Source organism: Ostrinia nubilalis, chromosome 3 (genome assembly GCF_963855985.1).
Source record: "Ostrinia nubilalis chromosome 3, ilOstNubi1.1, whole genome shotgun sequence".
NCBI lineage: Eukaryota > Metazoa > Arthropoda > Insecta > Lepidoptera > Crambidae > Ostrinia > Ostrinia nubilalis.
This window is the reverse complement of record NC_087090.1, coordinates 1483057-1502593: the sequence shown is the minus strand read 5'-3', so window position 1 is coordinate 1502593 and position 19537 is coordinate 1483057. Positions and strand designations below refer to the sequence as shown.

At 39.8% G+C, this 19537-nt stretch overlaps 2 protein-coding genes across 2 annotated transcripts in view; one reads left to right on the top strand and one right to left on the bottom strand.

Annotated features, from left to right (window-relative positions):
• Nucleotides 1-2: 2 nt before the first annotated feature.
• The window catches only part of LOC135088095 (uncharacterized), a 39888-nt gene continuing 20353 nt past the window's right edge, over nucleotides 3-19537 (bottom strand). Inside the window, exons 11-18 of the mRNA XM_063982983.1 lie at nucleotides 13722-13832; nucleotides 10321-10456; nucleotides 6946-7109; nucleotides 5818-5971; nucleotides 4567-4785; nucleotides 1776-2425; nucleotides 1172-1318; nucleotides 3-215 (exon numbers count right to left, since the gene is read on the bottom strand). Of these exons, the coding sequence (XP_063839053.1) occupies nucleotides 33-215; nucleotides 1172-1318; nucleotides 1776-2425; nucleotides 4567-4785; nucleotides 5818-5971; nucleotides 6946-7109; nucleotides 10321-10456; nucleotides 13722-13832 (1764 nt within the window). The 3' untranslated portion in view covers nucleotides 3-32. The remainder of the gene's footprint in view (nucleotides 216-1171; nucleotides 1319-1775; nucleotides 2426-4566; nucleotides 4786-5817; nucleotides 5972-6945; nucleotides 7110-10320; nucleotides 10457-13721; nucleotides 13833-19537) is intronic.
• On the top strand, nucleotides 14595-17050 carry LOC135087331 (uncharacterized). The gene is made up of 7 exons (XM_063982129.1): nucleotides 14595-14674; nucleotides 14909-15153; nucleotides 15375-15428; nucleotides 15842-15994; nucleotides 16464-16550; nucleotides 16669-16982; nucleotides 17045-17050. Exons 2-7 carry the CDS (start codon nucleotides 14916-14918, stop codon nucleotides 17048-17050), a joined length of 852 nt encoding a protein of 283 aa, XP_063838199.1. The 5' UTR covers nucleotides 14595-14674; nucleotides 14909-14915.

Sequence of the window (19537 nt, the reverse complement as noted above, 5' to 3'; positions counted from 1 at the left end):
GCCACAGGTCGCGCTGGTCGGCAGGCTGCTGGCTACAGTCGGGCTCGGTATACTGACTGGGCCGCGCTGTGGTCCTCGCTGGCGCGCTCCTCGGGCTCCTCCCAGGGCCGGAAGAGGTCGTCGTCGTTGTCCATCTCCACGCCGCGCAGCGCCTCGGTCTGCTGCAGCTCGGGCCACAGGTCGCGCTGCGTCGGTAGCACCGCGTAGTTCTCCACCTGACATTATAAGGGAAAACATTTTACCATGTTACCCTGGCAATAGAACCAGGCCTCTTCATCTCCGCGAGTTTACATCGAAAACAAAACAAGCACGATGGCACCCTACAGCAGGGTTTCCCAATTTTTTTTTTTGCCAAGGAACCCTAATTGATTATACTTTTCCTGGCGGAACCCCCGTACTACTCCGCCCGCACGCCCTGTGCGTAAACAAGTCGGTGCGAGCGAACAACGTCGGTCACGAAACGTGGGATAATATTTTTTACGGAACCCTTGCGGCCTTTCCACGGAACCCCAGGGTTCCACGGACCACCATTCGGGAACCGCTGCCCTACAGGATTACTATTCGACAAGGGCTCACATACGAGCGAGCATTGACTCACGCACGCGTATTCTTGTGTATGATGGAAAAAAATACAGAAAATGGTGTACCAAATACTGTGCAATATTTAACTGCCTAAATAATAATAAAAACACAGAATGTACTTTTTTAAGTTGCCTGAAGACACTGAGAGGTAATAAGTGTTTAATATTATTCATGATAATTTATGCTTAATCATGTATTTCCTCCGCCATTTTCTGCAGTTTGGCACCTCACGTCACACATCATTTTACCGAAGTCAGCCCTATGGCTTCGGCGCACTACCGATCACTGACGTTTGTCAACAAAATGGTGCTTGACTCTTGAGATAAGCTAAATTACACCATATTGTTAATGACATTGAGCATACAATTTTATAAATACCTTCTCGAAGTAAATCTTCTGTACGTAGTACTTATTATTATTCTGTGACCGAACCAACCAAACCGAACAGAAATATCTGCCCCTACTGGGAATCGAACCCAGGACCTTTGCGTCTGTAGCAGGTGGTCTTACCACTAGACCACAGAGGCCGTTAAAAGGCTAAGCATCTAAGAATTCTGCCAATGCTGCTACTTTTTAATCTGGTGTTGACCTGGTAGTGGCTGAAGATGGCGAACAGCTTGACGCGCGGCGTGAGCATGGTGTCCCAGCAGCGCTCGCGGATCCAGCGCGTTACTTTGTCCTGCGCACGGATGCGAGCCTCCGTGGCCAAGCGGAGCTCCTCGCGCTCGCGCTCCGCCTGGAAGAATATACAAGACTTATTGTCCAGTAGTGGACGTGATTTGGCTGAAACGAACGAACGCGAGGGTCGTGCGGAATGATGGGGCAACTAAGGCCGTTTTCGGACTTGTCGGCGCGGCAGCACGCTCGGCATACGCGGTACCGAAAGCTTACCGAGCGCTTATATTTCAATGGAGCGTTCCAGCGTTCCGGCGTGGCACAGACTCAATCAGGAACGCGAGGGTGCTGATGTCGTGCCGCTGCCGCGCTGACAAGTCAGAAAACGGCCTAAATAGCCTCATGCTGATAATTTAAGCCATCAGAGCTATAAAAAAATGTAATTATAAAAGGTGTAATGTGGACTGGCCTGCTTGAGGCGCTCCTTCCTGTGCTCGTGGTGCAGGTTGAACTCGGCCAGCGAGAGCTGGTGCAGCGGGCGCTCGGCCAGGTCTCCTCCAGCAGTCCGTCGCCTGTACCTGCTTCAGGCGCTCCTTCCTGTGCTCGTGGTGCAGGTTGAACTCGGCCAGCGAGAGCTGGTGCAGCGGGCGCTCGGCCAGGTTCTGCTCCAGCAGTCCGTCGCCTGTACCTGCTTCAGGCGCTCCTTCCTGTGCTCGTGGTGCAGGTTGAACTCGGCCAGCGAGAGCTGGTGCAGCGGGCGCTCGGCCAGGTCTCCTCCAGCAGTCCGTCGCCTGTACCTGCTTCAGGCGCTCCTTCCTGTGCTCGTGGTGCAGGTTGAACTCGGCCAGCGAGAGCTGGTGCAGCGGGCGCTCGGCCAGGTTCTCCTCCAGCAGTCCGTCGCCTGTACCTGCTTCAGGCGCTCCTTCCTGTGCTCGTGGTGCAGGTTGAACTCGGCCAGCGAGAGCTGGTGCAGCGGGCGCTCGGCAGGTTCTCCTCCAGCAGTCCGTCGCCTGTACCTGCTTCAGGCGCTCCTTCCTGTGCTCGTGGTGCAGGTTGAACTCGGCCAGCGAGAGCTGGTGCAGCGGGCGCTCGGCCAGGTTCTCCTCCAGCAGCGCGACCAGACGCGCGCGCACGCTGTCGAACACGCGCAGCACTTCTTCGCGCGCGCGTTTATAGTCCATTGCCTCCTCGTGGACTTTCTTGTCTTCTTGCAGGTCCAGGTAGTTCTCTGATGGGAACATTATTGGCGCATTACCACAGAATAATAATAAGTACTAAATGTATGCTCAATGTCATTAACAATATGGTGTAATTTAGCCTGTCTCAAGAGTCAAGCACCATTTTGTTGACAAACGTCAGTGATCGGCACTGCGCCGAAGCTATAGGGCTGACTTCGGTAAAATGATGCGACGTGAGGTGCCAAACTGCGGAAAATGGCGGAGGAAATACATGATTTAGCCTCAGGATTTAGCATAAATTATCATGAATAATATTAACTACTTATCTCAGAATACAGAACAAACCAGAAGGAGTGTTCGATAACATTTCTACGCGGCAACTTGTGTCCAAAATACTTCCCCTCCCGCGCCCCTCTACCCCCTTTAGTTTTACTAGCGCCGTGTGACACCCCCATTTTTGGGGTAAAATTATGTAATTTTTTAAAGAGATGTTAAACAAGTAAAAAATAAGTAAGTGAAATAAGTACACACGGCCACAGTGTTAACTATCCATTTCCGTTTTTGCTCTCGCTCTCATCAAATGGTGATTCTTTGCGATAGAACGAGACGACATGTCTGGCCATAGGCATAGATAGTACCTACCTACCTATGAATTTAATTTTTACTCCGAAGTAACTAAGTGTAGATGATTATTTATTTCTATTAAATAGTGTAATATACTACATGTAGGTATAATAATGTTATTTAAAAGTCAATTACAAAAGTCGAATATAAATTTTAGAATGCCAAGTAAAACAAAAAAGAAACTTAAGGTTCTTTATTATGTAAACATATCGACAACAAAACATTTGTTTACGGCGCAGTAGTGCTTTTAGTTTAACTTTTCTTGGAGTCAAAAACAGAATCCAAATCAAAAACATCACCAATACTTGAATTTGATTGCGAGGCAACTCTGGCTGTGTATCCTGAAAGAAAATCAGAGTAAGTATGTAAGCAATAATTAATTACTTAAAATTATTATTAAATATACAAATATTGCTGCTGCTGATCTGTTGATACCAATGCCTTACTTTTGAATAAATGGGAAAGTATGAAATTCACGATAGTAATTTATTATCTCCTCATTATTTAGGGAGTAATATTATAAATTAATTCAAATATTAAAATCAAATCAAAATCAAAAATATTTATTCAGTTTAGACCACAAGTGGCACTTATAATTTAATTAATCAGGTTGTCATGTCATGGATGAAATTACACTAAAAACTAATTAAAACAAAAAGGATGGGGAAAATATTCCATTATTCTGTGGTAACGCTAACAAAATTAACGCGTGAATTTTTTATAGACAAATGTAATTCAATATAAAAAAGTAGGGTAAAATATTCCGTTGACCTGTGGCAACACTTACAAAATACAACCAATGGTACAAATTTCCAGGCCAGGAAGGATTAAAAAAAAAAAAAAAAAAAAAACAACCGTGATTTTTTTTGAAAATTATTATTTAATTAAAATTAATTGGAAATGTGCTACTTACGGATAAAACATGATCCCATGCACATTCTTCGTAATTCCAGTAGCATTCTTACATGTTGGAACGGCACAAGACGGCATAATTTAATTATAAAGTGTCAATCTGACTTTATCTGACGGATATGTAAACAATGCGCGCGCAGGCCATTGACTAATTGCTCTAAAGTCAAATTAGTGCGATTCGGAGTAATTTATATGAATACACATTTACGCCCGTTGACGGTTTCTGGTTTGTTCCGTATTCTGAGCTACTTATTTACCTCTCAGTGTCTTGAGGCAACTTAAAAAAATACATTCTGTGTTTTTATTATTATTTAGGCAGTTAAATACTGCACAGTATTTAGTACACCATTTTCTTTATTTTCTTCCATCATACACAAGAATACGCGTGCGTGAGTCAATGTTCGCTCGTATGTGAGGCCTTGTCGAATAGTATCCTGTAGGTGGGCCATCGTGCGTGTTTTGTTTTCGATGTAAACTCGCGGAGATGAACAGGCCTGGCATTACGCACATGTGACTAGACCGTAGTTAAGTCTAACATCGTCCAGTAGATGAGGGTATATTTATCGTCGGTGAGACTATTCAAGTCCCGATTGTTAGTCCTAGAACATAGAATCCATATTTTCTTGATTAGATAAAAAAATCAAATAGCACTCACTATCTCTATCGCCAATGATGATCATGGTCTCCATACTATCGAACAGGCTGGGGCTGAGCTCCTCGTGTACGGGCTCGTGCTTGAGGTCGTCTCTGTCGTGCAGGAAGGCGCAGGCGACGGTGCGGTTGCCGGCCAGGTGGATGACGAACTGGTTGTCGGCGTCGATCACCGCCTGCCGCACTCCCGACTCGTAGCGGTGGCTCATCACTAGCTTCAGTTCTGGTGGAGATTTAGACCTAAAGTACGGCCAACTAGCAGCGATACAAAAGGTCGATACGACTGTCGAGTTCACAATATATTCTGCCTCTTTCCATCTTGTGTATTTGTCGTAATGTCTCGTTCTCCCGCCAAAATATGTCATAGTCAGACGGGTTCACCCATGACATTGGGTTTGTTTACATTTGGTATCGCTTCTCGTTGGCCGTACTTTAGTTCAAACACAGCGATAATCGCGCAATGAGGGTTTTCGCGATTGAAAAATCCGCCAGATGGCAGTACGTAGACGGGAGGTCCAAATGCTGCATGATTGGTGGATTTTGACATATCTGTCAACTAGCTTTCCGCCCGCGGCTTCGCCCGCGTGGAATTTTGTCTGTCACAGAAAAACTTTATCGCGCGCGTCCCTGTTTCAAAAACCGGGATAAAAACTATCCTATGTTCTTTCCCGGGACTCAAACTATCTCTATGCCAAATTTCATCAAAATCGGTTGCGAGGTTTAAGCGGGAAAGCGTAACAGACAGACAGACAGACAGAGTTACTTTCGCATTTATAATATATAATATAAATAATATAATAATATAATAATATAGTTGGGATAGTTGGGATAGTTGGGATGTCACGTCAAAAATAAACAATCATGCAGCATTTGGACCTCGCGTCTACGTATTGCCATCTGGCGGATTTTTCAATCGCGAAAACCCTCATTAAACCGTAACCCCACGGTACCGCCTCAGTGCCTTGCCAATAAACCTTTCAGAACCACCCAGAGACCACGCAGTTATCGTGCGTGTCTGAAGCAGGCCTTCGAGTTGCGTAGAACATTCGAATGTTTGATCAAAAGCTGTTGAAACAATCAAATACGATTTTATTATTAATACGGCAATATTTGGTATAAGCATTATTTTTTTATTATCCTGTCTGACCATTGTTTATGGTAATATCCGCAACTCAGCTGCCATATTACTGAAAAATAAATCATATAAAAGATAGAGATCAACTTTGGAAAGGTGTTCTTCTAGTGTTCCCCTTACCATAGTCTTCGGGGAAGTCGGGGCGGCGCAGGATGACGGCGCCGTCGTATCCGTACGTGAGCAACGCACGCGCGCCGAGGTAAGCGCTGAACTGCTTCATCTCGTGCCCCGTGTCTATCATCGGGCCCATCTTCACCGATACCGTCACGCCTTTCTGTACGCCAGGAAAAAGAAACTTGTTACAACTGTGCAAAGTTGTGAATCTCATAACGCTTTACCCCGAAAAAAAGCCATTGGTAATGTCTGGAAGAAATTGGAAAAGTACCAAACCGTAATCATTTTGGACACCTCAAACTTGGAGATGTGGTAAGCCGGTGAGCCTCGAACAATACAATTTCCATTGTGTCTAGCGTCTCGGCGTTCAATGACTTAATGAAGAACTTCTTCATGGAGTTTGACTTTGATCCGAGTAATCCGAGCGGCATTATTGTAGTGTGGGTGTGCACTCATAGATAATTTAGCGTGTGCCGATAACACTCAAACGTTAGCGGAAGAATGGCAGGGCGCGTTTTCGTGGATGAAACGATCTATGGCTACTGTGGCCTAATTCACGTATTTTGACAGTCAAGATCTCGCTACCGTCAGAAGTCATCCCAATGAAAAACATTTCTAAATCCGTATTCACAAGGGTCATTTTGATTGAACGATTACTCGATAGGATCGCAACTCAGCGATTTGTTGATAATGAAGTTTAGTTACGTCGTCCCATTAAAAACAGTTCTAAATCCTTATTCACAAGGGTCATTTTGATAAAACGATTACTCGATAGGATCGCAACTCAGCGATTTGTTGTTATTGAAGTTTAGTTACGTCGTCCCTTTAAAAACAGTTCTAAATCCTTATTCACAAGGGTCATTTTGATAGAACGATTACTCGATAGGATCGCAACTCAGTGTTTTGTTATCGTTGAAGTTTTGTTACATGAATAAGGCTAAAGCCTGGTCCGTGAGCACGTAGAATCCCGTCCAATGACCCCAAGCTACCCATCCCTATCGCTCGCGCGTAATTATGTTGCTGTCGCGACTGTGTGACGGGCGCCCGCAGTGAGTGTGCGAAGGAGGGATGGGTAGTTTGGGGTCATTGGACGGGATTCTACGTGCTCACGGACCAGGCTTTACTGGTACTCACATCGCCGGCCAGCTTGAGCACGTGCACCTTAGTGGTGAGATGCGGGATGGCCAGCATGGTGTCGCGCGCGGCCAGCGGCATGAGCTTGGCGTAGGGGCCCTGCATCTTGCCCGCGAACTTGTTGTCTTTGCCCGTCTCTGCGTTGATGCAGATTATGCGCTCGCCTGCAACAGGGCTTTTTTTTCATGCATTAAATTCCGTACCGCGCGGGAATAACTTGACATGTCATTTTTGCGTACTTTTCAGGGGAGCGATTTTAAAGTTTAGAGTTCCCTGGTAAATCGCAATTAATGATAATTGATATTTTTATGATTGAAATAAGCTAATTTGATGCATATCTTTCGATTGGTGTAAGAATTTGATTAAATTATCTTCTTAATCTATTAAAAAAAAGACTTGTCAAGTTGTGTACCGACGACTTGTCAAGTTATTCACCAAAGAAAAACAAATATTTAAGGTGTAAAAATTGGATTTAAGTTAATTATTTTGAATGAAGTTTAAGTAAAAAAACAAAACATAAAAATAGAACATATTTTTATCACTTTTGCAATGAAATAGTAGCAAATTTATTAGAAAAATCAAATATAATCGCAGATTATGATCGCTTTTGATCAGGTAATTGTAAGTTTACTTAAAATTTAAAAAAAGACAAATAAAAGAACAAAAGCCATGCTTCATAACAAGCACAATTAATTTTAATTATTTTAAGCTTACCATTAAGCTTAAAATAATTAAAATTAGCTGGATACATTTTTGCGTAAGGTCGACACGCCCTTTCGCGTCCACCGTCCAGTTCACGTCCAAATGACGGATCACTCTAGAACGAAAGCTGTTGCTATGATTCCCTGAATGTATGACACGTAAACCCACATTAAAAAAAACTTATAGCATGCTACCGTTTTTGCCAAAAATAAATCCCACATGAGCAGGTGCGCATTTCAAGGTAAGTTTTTAATATATTTAGGTCTAGTTTGGGATTTACCGCAGTCTATAAGCCTTAACCATGAACCATACAATACGGATAATGATATTGGTGATTGTACTTTATTAAATGACACTTAAAATAAGGTGGATGCGAATTTACTACAATGCAATTTCCACTTTGCGTCAGAAGTGATCGCGGTCTGGTCTAACTGGGTCTAAGATATTAAAATATACAAAACAATGCATGTTTTATATCATGTAAAACGTTACAATTACATGACGTATCGAACACAAAGATTTTTTTCAGTACTTAGGCCTTTTCCTGGACGCTAATACACGGTTTTAATGTAGCTCACCCTTGTGATAGCCAATTTGCGTCTACATTATCACGACTATTTTCTAAATACAGACGTTGTAAATAATATTAAAAAGCAAACCAAGAGGATACCATATTGCAAATTGAGCCATACTATTGAAATTTCAAAAAATGAAATAAACTAAAATATATGTATGTTTATAATTATTAAGTGTGATACCTAAATATTTTGAATACCAATTAGTAAGATTTTATTTATATTTTTTTATTTCCATGCTGTTATTAATTATTAGTGATTTTGAATGCTTTTTTCTATATTTTATTAATATTACAAAGACAATATTAAAACTTCTAATGGTTTAGAGCAAGTTTAATACAATACTTATAAAGACTAAAGGGAGCATAATGACAACAATTTTTTGTTCAAAATGATTACGAAAAATTTTATATTATTTTTATTCCTCAAATCTACCAACTCACTAAATGGACGAGATCTGGCGTATCGACCCTACTTACTTTTACCTCATCATAATTCCTAAATAATGTCATTGAAGTCAAATAGACTATAAAAATAAAATTATCCGGAACTTAAAATTGACCTAAAAGTTTATTATTAGATTTTTTACTTAAATTCTGTTGTCAAACGAAAATTAGTCTGTTATGAAAAAACATTAGTAGATAGTACCTACCTATTGACTAAACTTATCCTTCTTCTTTCAACTTGCTATTTAAACGTTAATTTAGTTTTAAACTATTGAAAATAGTAATAAAAGTAATAATTAACGCTTAAATATATTAAAAAAATATTTTCAGGGGTTGGTAAGTAAAAAATATTTAAAGACGCTCGAAATCCTGACAATGTTATATTTTAACAACTGCTAATGACACATATAAAAATATTATTATACGAAGGTAATAGCTGGATAACTCCAAATATCCAAACTCTTGACTGCGTGCATAACAAGACAACTGCACATATCATGGATGTGTTTAGTACTCAGAGGGGATCATAACTTGATAACTGTTTTTGTCAAATTAAAAACGAAAATCCATAATTGTATAAGTCGAGATATTAATAAATACATGTTCTGACATACATTGATAAATCGAAATATAAATGTTTGTACGAATAATATTCATTGGATATATCGTTATGTCAAATATTTATTGCCTAAATTAGAGATATTTACTTATGAACAAGAGCTGTATTTCAAGTATTTTTGGGTATTTCGAGTTGAGTTTTTTATACCAGTAGGGTATAAGGTAGAGGCAGAGGAAGCGCTTAAGCTAATAAAAAAAAAAAAGTGCAGGTCGAGATGTCAAGTTATTCCCGCGCGGTACGGTTATAATGTTACAAAGATGTTGTAGATACATACAACATTTACGCATTTGCATAATTAGATTTCGGATGAATCTATCTTAAAACTTATCTATATTAGAGTCGCGACCCACAGATTGTAAATCACTGGACTATACCCACGGGATAAAAGGGGCGTGGCATCGATATGTCACGAGAAAACGGTCTGCAGATATGTCAGAACACTAATGTACACATACTTACATGTAGAACTTCAGCCACGTATACCTAGTCTCTGTATAAAAGTCTCTGTGTAAAAGTGAGCGGGGACAAGAACGGGAATTAAAATCGTACTTTAGACTGCTTTTATCTCAACTTCTTAAAATGGCGTTCATGAAATAATTACAATTATTAATAATAAATATTGCCCTAGTTTTTTAATTTGGAATAAGGCTAGAGATCACCTCAACCTGATAATGATAGTGATCTAGGGCCTCCGCTAAAGCTCGCACGGGCGCACGCATGCGTGTGCGCGAAAGTTCCACACATTTTGGGGTGATCGTGCGTGTCCGTGCATTAAGAAGCGGACACGAGCATAAAATGCAAGCAGATTGGCGTCAGACGGGACTATTCCCACCGCTGCAACTCCTGTGTGGTCTACAGCTTGACCGCCAATAAAAACCTAAACAGTGAAGGTCAAGCATGTCCCATCACCAGTGAAGGTCAAGTGTTGTGGGCGTCAGACGTCCGAAGTTAGCGCTCGTTTCGGCGCAACTTTTAGCGTAGGCCCTAAGAGGCTAAGACGAAGCGGTCCCAGAACCGCTCCCTGATGACTCACCGATGGCGTACTTGTCGGAGAACAGCACGAGGCTGAAGCAGCGCATGGCGTCGCCCACCTTCATGAGGAAGCAGTCCGCCAGCCCGCGGCCCAGCTCTGTGTACCGCACCAGCGACAGCTTGTAGTCCTCCGACAGCTGCCGGCAGAACACTAGCTATTATTTTTTATTTTTTTATGCTAGACAAGGCAGGTATTTGACCGCAATCGTACCTGGTGTTAAGTGAGATGCAGTCTAGGATGGTACATATTATCTGCCCTGTAAGTGCCTATTAATAAGTGCATATTTACATATTTAATAGGACAACCAACAAGACATACACTAGAATTTATTATTTATTATAGATTCAAGCGACGCGTACGCGATGACGTGCAGCGGTATGAGAATACGTTATGGTTGGTTCAATACTTGCACGTTCGAAGCGAACATACGCTAAGCGGTGGGTAGGTACTTAGCGCGCGAACTTGAGCGAGGGACGGAGGTCTATCATTCTAGTATTTAGGTAGGCTAGGTATTTCTAAAACACCAGGAATCATAAGCAACAAACGTTTAATTTTGTTCTACGACTTAAAAAATGGCTAGTTTTTTTTTCATACTAAAATTTTATTAATTAAATGGCAATGCCAGATTTTGTATGGAAAGTGGCGTCTTTTTTTTTCGCGCGGCCATCGACCAAACTTTGTTTTTTGATTACAAAATAGTGTAATAAACCAAACTTACTATGGCATGTATACCTCTAAACTCTGTCTGAACTGAGTTACGAGCATTAGAAGTTTGATGATTTTCATACTAGATTTGCTTTTTGTGCGCAAGTTTTGTAAGAAATTGCAACAAAATATTGCGCTATTTTTTTATTGCGCTGATTCTTGCTCCATACTGATTTCTGGAGCCTTTAATGGATGGTATTGTTTGTTTACACATACAATCTCACTATTTTGTTGCAATTTCTTACAAAACTGCGCGCAAAAAGCAAATCTAACACTGATGTTGCGGGTGTACATGGGCGACGGCAATTGCTTACCATCAGGTGATCCGTCTGCTCGTTTGCCTCCTATCACATAAAAAAAAAAAAAAAAAAAATCTAGTATGAAAATCATCAAACTTCTAATGCTCGTAACTCAGTTCAGACTGAGTTTAGAGGTATACATGTCATAGTAAGTTTGGTTTATTACACTATTTTATAATCAAAAAATAAAGTTTGGTCGATGGCCGCGCGAAAAAAAAAGACGCCAATTTCCGGCATTGTCTTTTACCGCTCTAATGTTTACACGCCTACAACGTAACTTATGTTGTTTATAATGTCCTATCCATAAATGAATAAAAAACTTATTTCAGGTTATTTCTGAATTCATCTCCTAAATAGGGCTATAAATTCTGAAAATCGACATAGGTATTTGTATGATTTATCGGGTCACTAATTACAAAAACAATGTGATAAGACTACATACATACACGCGGGCGAAGTCGCGGAAAAATTTAGTGTAGTATAAGATTTGTTATAGTAATAAATAATATTAATTCGTTGTCGAACATTCAAAGATCTAGCTAGCTATCAATATGAGCTTGGTCAGGCTGCACGCGCGCCCTCTATGGACACTCGAATAAGATTTCATTTATGTTGCGCGTCGTGTCTTCCGTAAAGATGTATGTTGTAGCACGTGACTCAATAGATGGCGCTGTACGACTTTAAATCGCGATTGCATTTGATTTTTTTCGTTTCTTTTAATACTTCCCTGCATAGTATACAGACTTAATAATCTGGGGGCACAGCCCCCGCCAAGTTGAGTAATATAATTTTTGAATGGTAACGCAATACTAAAGTATTGAAATTGCCAGTGAATTAAGATTAGTTTAGTTTCCCTAGTATCCTACTAATATTATAAATGCGAAAGTTTGTATGAATGTTAGGATGTCATGATTGTATGTTAGTTACTCTTTCACGCAAAAAACTACTGAACGGATTAAAACTTTACAGTACTATTATTGTTTGTAACCCATATTAACATAATATAAGCTATAAAGGACAATGACCAAAAATGTATGGAGTGTGGTCCAAATGTCCACCACTAACGAGACCTATGTAGTAAAATAGTCTACTAAATACTGATTCCTTATAACCAAACGGCAATCAAAAATATACTGTCAGTAAAAAGTTATGACTGTATGAAAAATTGTAGTAGTTTACGCGCTAATCTCAGGAACTACTGGTCCGATTTGAAAATTTATTTTTGTTATGGATAGCCCATTTATAAAGGATGGTTTTAGGTTATATAACATCACCCTACAACCAATAGGGGCGGAGCAGCGACCACCCGACCATAATTCCAATATTGTTGTCTTTCTTTCTTAGTTTATTTTTTTTTCTTTTAGCGAGAATCTAACACGACACACTAAGCGACATGACATAACATGCATAGATTAATCCAAAATGTGCGATGGATAGAATGATATCAAGAACATTTTTCAGATGAAAAGGTAAAAAACATGACTTTTCATTCAGTCATAACTTTTTATTACTGACAGCATATTTTTGATTGCGGGTTGGTTATAATGAATCAGTATTTAGTAGACTATTTTACTACATAGGTCTCGTTAGTGATGGACATTTGGACCACACTCCATACATTTTTGGTCATTGTCCTTTAATAAAACCTAAGCAGTTTAGATTGCAGTGTAGGGCCCCATTTTTTTATTTGCCCCAGGGCCCTTGATTATCTAGCTACGCCACTGTCTGTGACCCTAAATTTCACACGGGCGAAGCCGCGGGCAAAAACTATCATCAATCATATTCAGAACTTTGAGACACAAAATATGACTTGAGATAATACTTTTTTCGAGGTAATTTAAATAAAGACCTTACTAAACATAAAGTCTGTTCGCCGAGAGTTGATAAAAAAATTAATTCAGAGGTTCTAAACTCATTATAAATTGCAGCCCGCTAATTATTTTTGTCGATATAATGAAAAAGTTGGTAGATTATCATTATTATCTCTTTTAAATTTACGGGAATTATTCCGGTTAGGGCATACGTGGGGATACGGATCAAACACGTGGCGTCCATGTGTTGGATAAAAAGTATTTCATTATTATCAAGTGGCTTATAGTGTATCCCAATGTTGGGCAAAGCCCTACCCACTGTCATACCATTCATTTCGGTCTTATGTAAAATAAATCTATTCCGTTTCACACAAATTGCGTTTCACACATTGCGGCCCGCCGGCCGGGGCGCTTGACGACAGCTGCGTGGCTCGTACCATGGTACTCAGTGCGCGTTGTGACAAACGACGCCCGCCATACAGAATGCGATAATTAAGCGACAGTCGCTATTGCAAGACATTTCATAATATTTATCAACTCTCGGCGAACGGACTTTGGATTCATGTTGCTCGTGCCTACTGCCTACCTTCAACACAAAGATGTGTCCGGCGGACATGGCGGCGGCGACCATCTCCCTGCCCGTGGGCGAGAAGGCCACCAGCGACACGATCTGGTGCGTCAGGCACATGCGGCCCACCTGCCGATGGACATTACAATAATAGCGCTTTCACATTTAGGCGATTAAAGCTCGATTCACACATATCAGTGAAGCCACAGTTCCGTCACAGTGTCCGCCAGTGGGTAGACACTTCTCATACAAAAACTAGTCTCTATATGTAGCAATTGATATACAACCTTATCCCTTAAGCAATAAAGTGCATTTTGGATTGATTTCACTATAGCAGGGGAACCCGCGGATCAATACCACCATACTAAAAATAATTGTTAGTGTCCTTATGTTGGTAGTATTGTTAGTTTGACAAATGAAAAAAAATGTCTGTCAATTGAGTTTGAGTTTTTAACCGGCGAATTGATTCGTGTGAAGTTATTTTCTCAGATTTGGTGCAATATTACTGTAAATAAACTTTTCTGTCGTTTACGTTGAGTTGATTAAGTTCCTCCGTATCGGGCGTGATAAAGTTTTCTGTTCAGTGTTATGTTTTTTGTGAGATAGAGACTCTTTTAAATAAGCTGTGTTTCAACTTCTACAGAAGTTTAAACTCTTATTTACTTTTCTGTTTAATGGGTATGTTATCTACTTACTTGAAATATTACATCTATTACAAATAAATTTTCATTAAAAACAACCCTATGTGATGAAAATGTAAATGTACTTTCAAAACTGGTAAATGCATGAACCAGGGCATTGACACTGGTTGGAGAGAAATTATAGGCTTTGTTTAATTAATACCTATTTCATTTTAGGCTTCTATTGATAATGGAGAGTAGAAACAACAAGAAGTGCGTTATTTGTAATAAGAGGCGAAGTCGTGGTGGATCACCCTTACTTTTGAGTAGGTTTCCTCTGGATTCTGACCGGTAAGTTTCTAATAACACTCATTTATTACAAGATAATTTTACTGATTGTGTAAACTTAAAGGCTGGGATTAATATTTTTAATCATACAGTAAATAACCATAACCAATTTTTAATTTCAGTATTTTGTTTCGTACTCTGCAAATGAATTGCATAACAATACTAAAAGAAATTAGTTGATGAATAAATTTCAGTTTGTTATTCTTTTTCTTTTCTAATAGGTATTTCTTATTTCAGTTGTCGAATGTGGGTTAAAAATGCTGGCTTAGAAGACTTAGCATATGTACCTATTGAAAAGTTACACCAACTGAAGTTTGTTTGTGGTGGGCACTTCACTCCTGAATCCTTCAATTCCAAAGGAACTCGGCTGAAGAACTCAGCTATTCCAACACTGGAATTGAGCAATCCCATCTTGCCAGATGAAGTTTTGACAGAGTTTCCTCTTCATGTAAAAGACTCCAATAAAGAAAACCTCAAGACAGGTATGATGATGACTTCAATTATTTTTTTTAAATTTAATTTACTATCTATCAATTTTTCTGAATTATTTAGATGTCTTAATTAATTTTCTTTGGTTTCCAAAACAAACCAACCGAATGCAATTTAACAAGGTTCTTTCTTTGTAACCACAAACATGTGTTGTATGCTTATCAATAAATAATATATAATTTCAATTATTAATAATATCTATACTTTGTTACAGTTCTTTATGATCATTCATATTGCATTCCAAAGAAGTCAAATCCAGTTGAACGAGGTATGTTTATCTAAAATTATACTAATAATATAAAAAGGAAATATTTAATTGTTTGTTTGTATTTGATCGGCTCCGTAACTCGAAGCCAAGATAGCCTAAAGTGCGGGTTAGAACCCCACAGCTTGAATATTGTAGTAAACCCACTCGTAACACAATTTAGCTTAGAATGTGTGTTGAGTTAGAGGGACTTTAGTAATTTGTGTAATACAAATTCTTCAAAAAAAGTACCGGACCAATTTGAAAAATTTTAGGCAATCTACATTAATTAGCCAGGTCAGCTAGTTTAATAATATTTATAAGCTAGTAATTTTTAATGTGAGCAAGACATGTAGGTACTAGACTGATTGTACCCTAAAGTTGGGTAAGAACATGACATTTTATTACCCAATTCACATTTCATTATCTGCTTTCAGTTCCCCTTACAACTACAACCAAACAACTAAATTCAACATGTTTGGGAGCTGTGGATATACCAGATTCTGGTATTTCTGCGAAAACAACTTTTGAACCTCTTCCTTCTACTTCCAATGCACCAGAACATATGACCTATAAACCCATTACTCATGGTAAGTGTACAAACTAATTATTTACCTTCTAAAATATGCCTTCCCTCAAACTAAAGAATGCCACCCTGGATGCGTTCTGCAGTCTGCAGTCAGGTCAAAATGAACTTATATGTACAACATTCTAGGTTTCTGTACATTTTATATTAATGCGATTTGACCGTGCGGATACGAACAAAGAACGCAAAGCACACGTGACTGATTGCCTTATCACGACCACTTACAGATTGTCTTGACATACCCGCAGACCGCATCCAGAATGCAGAACATTAAAACCTCTAAATGCCTTTAATTTAATATTGTCATTGTTATTGAAGGTGGGCCCACGCTTCATATTTTATGAGAAGAGCTATCATTATCCTGTCTTTGCATTTTTTTAAAACTTGATAATGATTGATTGATTTGGAAATAATATGTTTCATAAAACAACAAAATAAATTTTAAACTAATTTGCATATTTATAATATTTCAGATGATAAAAACATTTGCCATCAAGATGCACAGGCAGAAATATTAGTCCACAGTTATAAAAGACCTAAGAAAAACATTGAAATGAAAGGTAAGATAAAACATACCTAATTTAAAAAACTAAGTAAAATTGCTGATTAATTAACCAATATTCAATTCAATTTGCTTTAATGTTGTTTTTTTTACTAATGGAAATGTTTTTATTACAGACACTTCATCAACATTTACAATTAAAGAGAAGAGGCTTTGGCGACAGTTACAAAATGCAAAAAAAACAATAAGGAATATAGCGAAGTCAAGAGTGAATTTAGACAAGTTAGATTCGGAAGTGCTGACATCGTTAGTAAAGGATGTAGTGCAGAATAACAAAAAAAAGTCACAAGGAAAAAGGTGGACTTTAGCCAACAAAATATATGCTTTGGCTATATTTAAACGGTCCCCTAAAGCATACCGCTATATGCAAAAGCTGTTTACGCTACCAAGCACTAAAACGCTCCAAAGGATTTTAAAAAATACCAATGGAGCCTTTTTTTTTTTTTTTTTTTTTTTTTTCTCCTCTTATTATCTACGATCGGCCATCCATAGCCATAATTAGATGTGTTCTGGGAGCGGATTATTTGACTGGTATTCCATTGAATAGCAAAGTCCATCACTGGTAAGAGCTCTAATTTCTCTCGCTGAGCTCGAGGATGTGCCATCTCTTGAGGCGCTTTGTATCTTCGTCCATTAGCAGGTTCTTGGCCAGCGCGTTGCTATGTCTGTCGAGTCTCTGTCTGTACTTTTTGCTGTAGTTGCTCACTTCCTCCTTTACAGTCGGCATCTCAAGGTATTCGTGTATTTCTGCGTTTCTCACAAACCAGTGGGCGCTGGAGACTGTTCTCAATGCGATGTTTTGGAATCTCTGTATTATTTCCAGGTTGGAGTTGCTAGCAGATCCCCAGAGTTCTATTCCGTAGGTCCAGATTGGTTTGATAATAGACTTGTAGACGAGCAGTTTGTTGTTGATAGAGAGTCGGGATTGTCGTCCTATCAGCCATGACAGGTTCCTGAGTTGCATATTTGCTTCAGTTCTCTTGGCTTTAACATGATTTGCCCAGGTTAGCCTTCTATCGAGGTGCAAGCCCAGGTACTTCACAGTGTTATTGGTTGGCAAGGGTTTGCCTTCCAAGGTGACAGGAGCACAATCACCTTTTCGAAGGGTGAAGGTTATTTGTGTGGACTTAGTTACGCTGGGCCTGATTCTCCATTTTTTCAGCCACAAGTCTATTTTGTTAAGCTGGGTCTGCAATTTGGTTGATGCCTTTTCCGGGTCTGTATCGCTTGAGAGGCACGCGGTGTCGTCTGCATAGGTAGCCGTCACTACATCAGGTGTCTCAGGCAGGTCTGCCGTATATATGGAGTATAGGACAGGTCCCAGCACTGATCCTTGCGGTACTGAGGCTCTGATTTCACACAGCTTGGAGAATTCTTCTTCATATTTTACTTGAAACCTTCTTTGTTCCAGGTAGGATTTTAGGATCATGTAGATTGAGTTCGGTAGTAGGGTTTTTAGTTTGTATAGTAGACCCTTGTGCCAGACTTTGTCGAATGCCTGTTGTATGTCTAGGAATACAGCAGAGCAGTATTCTTTTTTCTCAAGTGATTGCCTGATTTTTTGGACCACTCTGTGCACTTGCTCAACAGTAGCATGTTTCTCCCGAAACCCAAACTGGTGATCCGGTATGATCCCATTCTCATCCAATATAGGCTTCAGTCTCCACAGTAGTATCTTCTCGAACAACTTAGATAAGATTGGAAGTAGACTTATCGGTCTATATGAACTGGGTTCAGTTGGAGGTTTTCCTGGCTTCGCAATCATGCATATGGTAGATATCTTCCAGATGTTTGGGAAATGGTGTATTCTGAGGATTGCATTGAATAGCATTGTTAGAAATACTATTGGTTTTCTGGGTAGTTGTTTGAGAATTTCCCCCGTTATAAGATCGAAGCCTGGTGCTTTTTTGTTGGCTAGTTTAAATATTGTTCTTTTGAGTTCCCTAGGAGTCACCAAAGCCAGTGGCAATGTCAATTGTTGATCACTTTGGATCATCATTTCGACTTCTGCTTCGAATTCTGTAGAGGATGACTCGTTCGGAGTGAAAACTTGACTAAGGTGTTCTGCAAACAACTCCGCTTTCTCTTTTCCGCTTCTGGCCCACGCTTCAGCTGCACTTTTTCTTATCGGTGGAATGTGATTTTGTGGTCTTTTGAAGTTTTTAGTTATTTTCCAAAGGGAGTAGCCGTCTTTTTTGTAAGCGGATAAATTGGACAGCTTATGTTGGAATGCTTCATTTTGATTCTCTTTTATAAGTTCTTTCAGCTCTCTGGAGGCTCTGTTATATTTTGCTCTGTCACCATGATGTCTACCTGTCTGCCATTGCCTTCGTAGTTTTCTTTTTTCTACCAACTTGTTACGTATTTCAAGTGGAATATTATTTTTTGGGGCAGGGTTATTTAGGGCCGGTGTTGCACGCCACGCGGCGACCTGGATGAGATTTGTTATATAGAAGGCAGCTTCTTCTATATCCTCTGCTGTTTTTAATTTAACTTTCAAGTCTATTTCCTGTTCTATGTATCTTGCAAATGAGTCCCAGTCGGTTTTGTGGTTAAATAATGTCGATATCGGTTCTTTAGTTATTACTGAGGTACTAAACGTTGCTATAATTGGTGTGTGGTCAGATACAGAGTCAAGTGAGGATTCAATTTTGAAGTACATTTCTGATAGACCTTTCACAACAAAGAAGTCCACAAGATCAGGAATTTTATTCGCGTCAGTCGGCCAGTACGTTGGCTCGTTTGTTCCCAGTGTTATTAGTTTCTGGTTGTCGATACTCTTTTTTAGTTCTCTTCCTTTGGTAGTCGTCAATCTTGAACCCCAATACGTGTGCTTGCAATTCCAGTCACCGCCACTTATGAATCGGCTTCCCAGACTCTCAAAGTATCCATCGAACTCATTTTGTTTTGGGTTATGCTTTGGGGGGCAGTAAATAGCGCTAACATTTATGGGGCCCATTTTCTCATGTATAGTAACAGTAACGG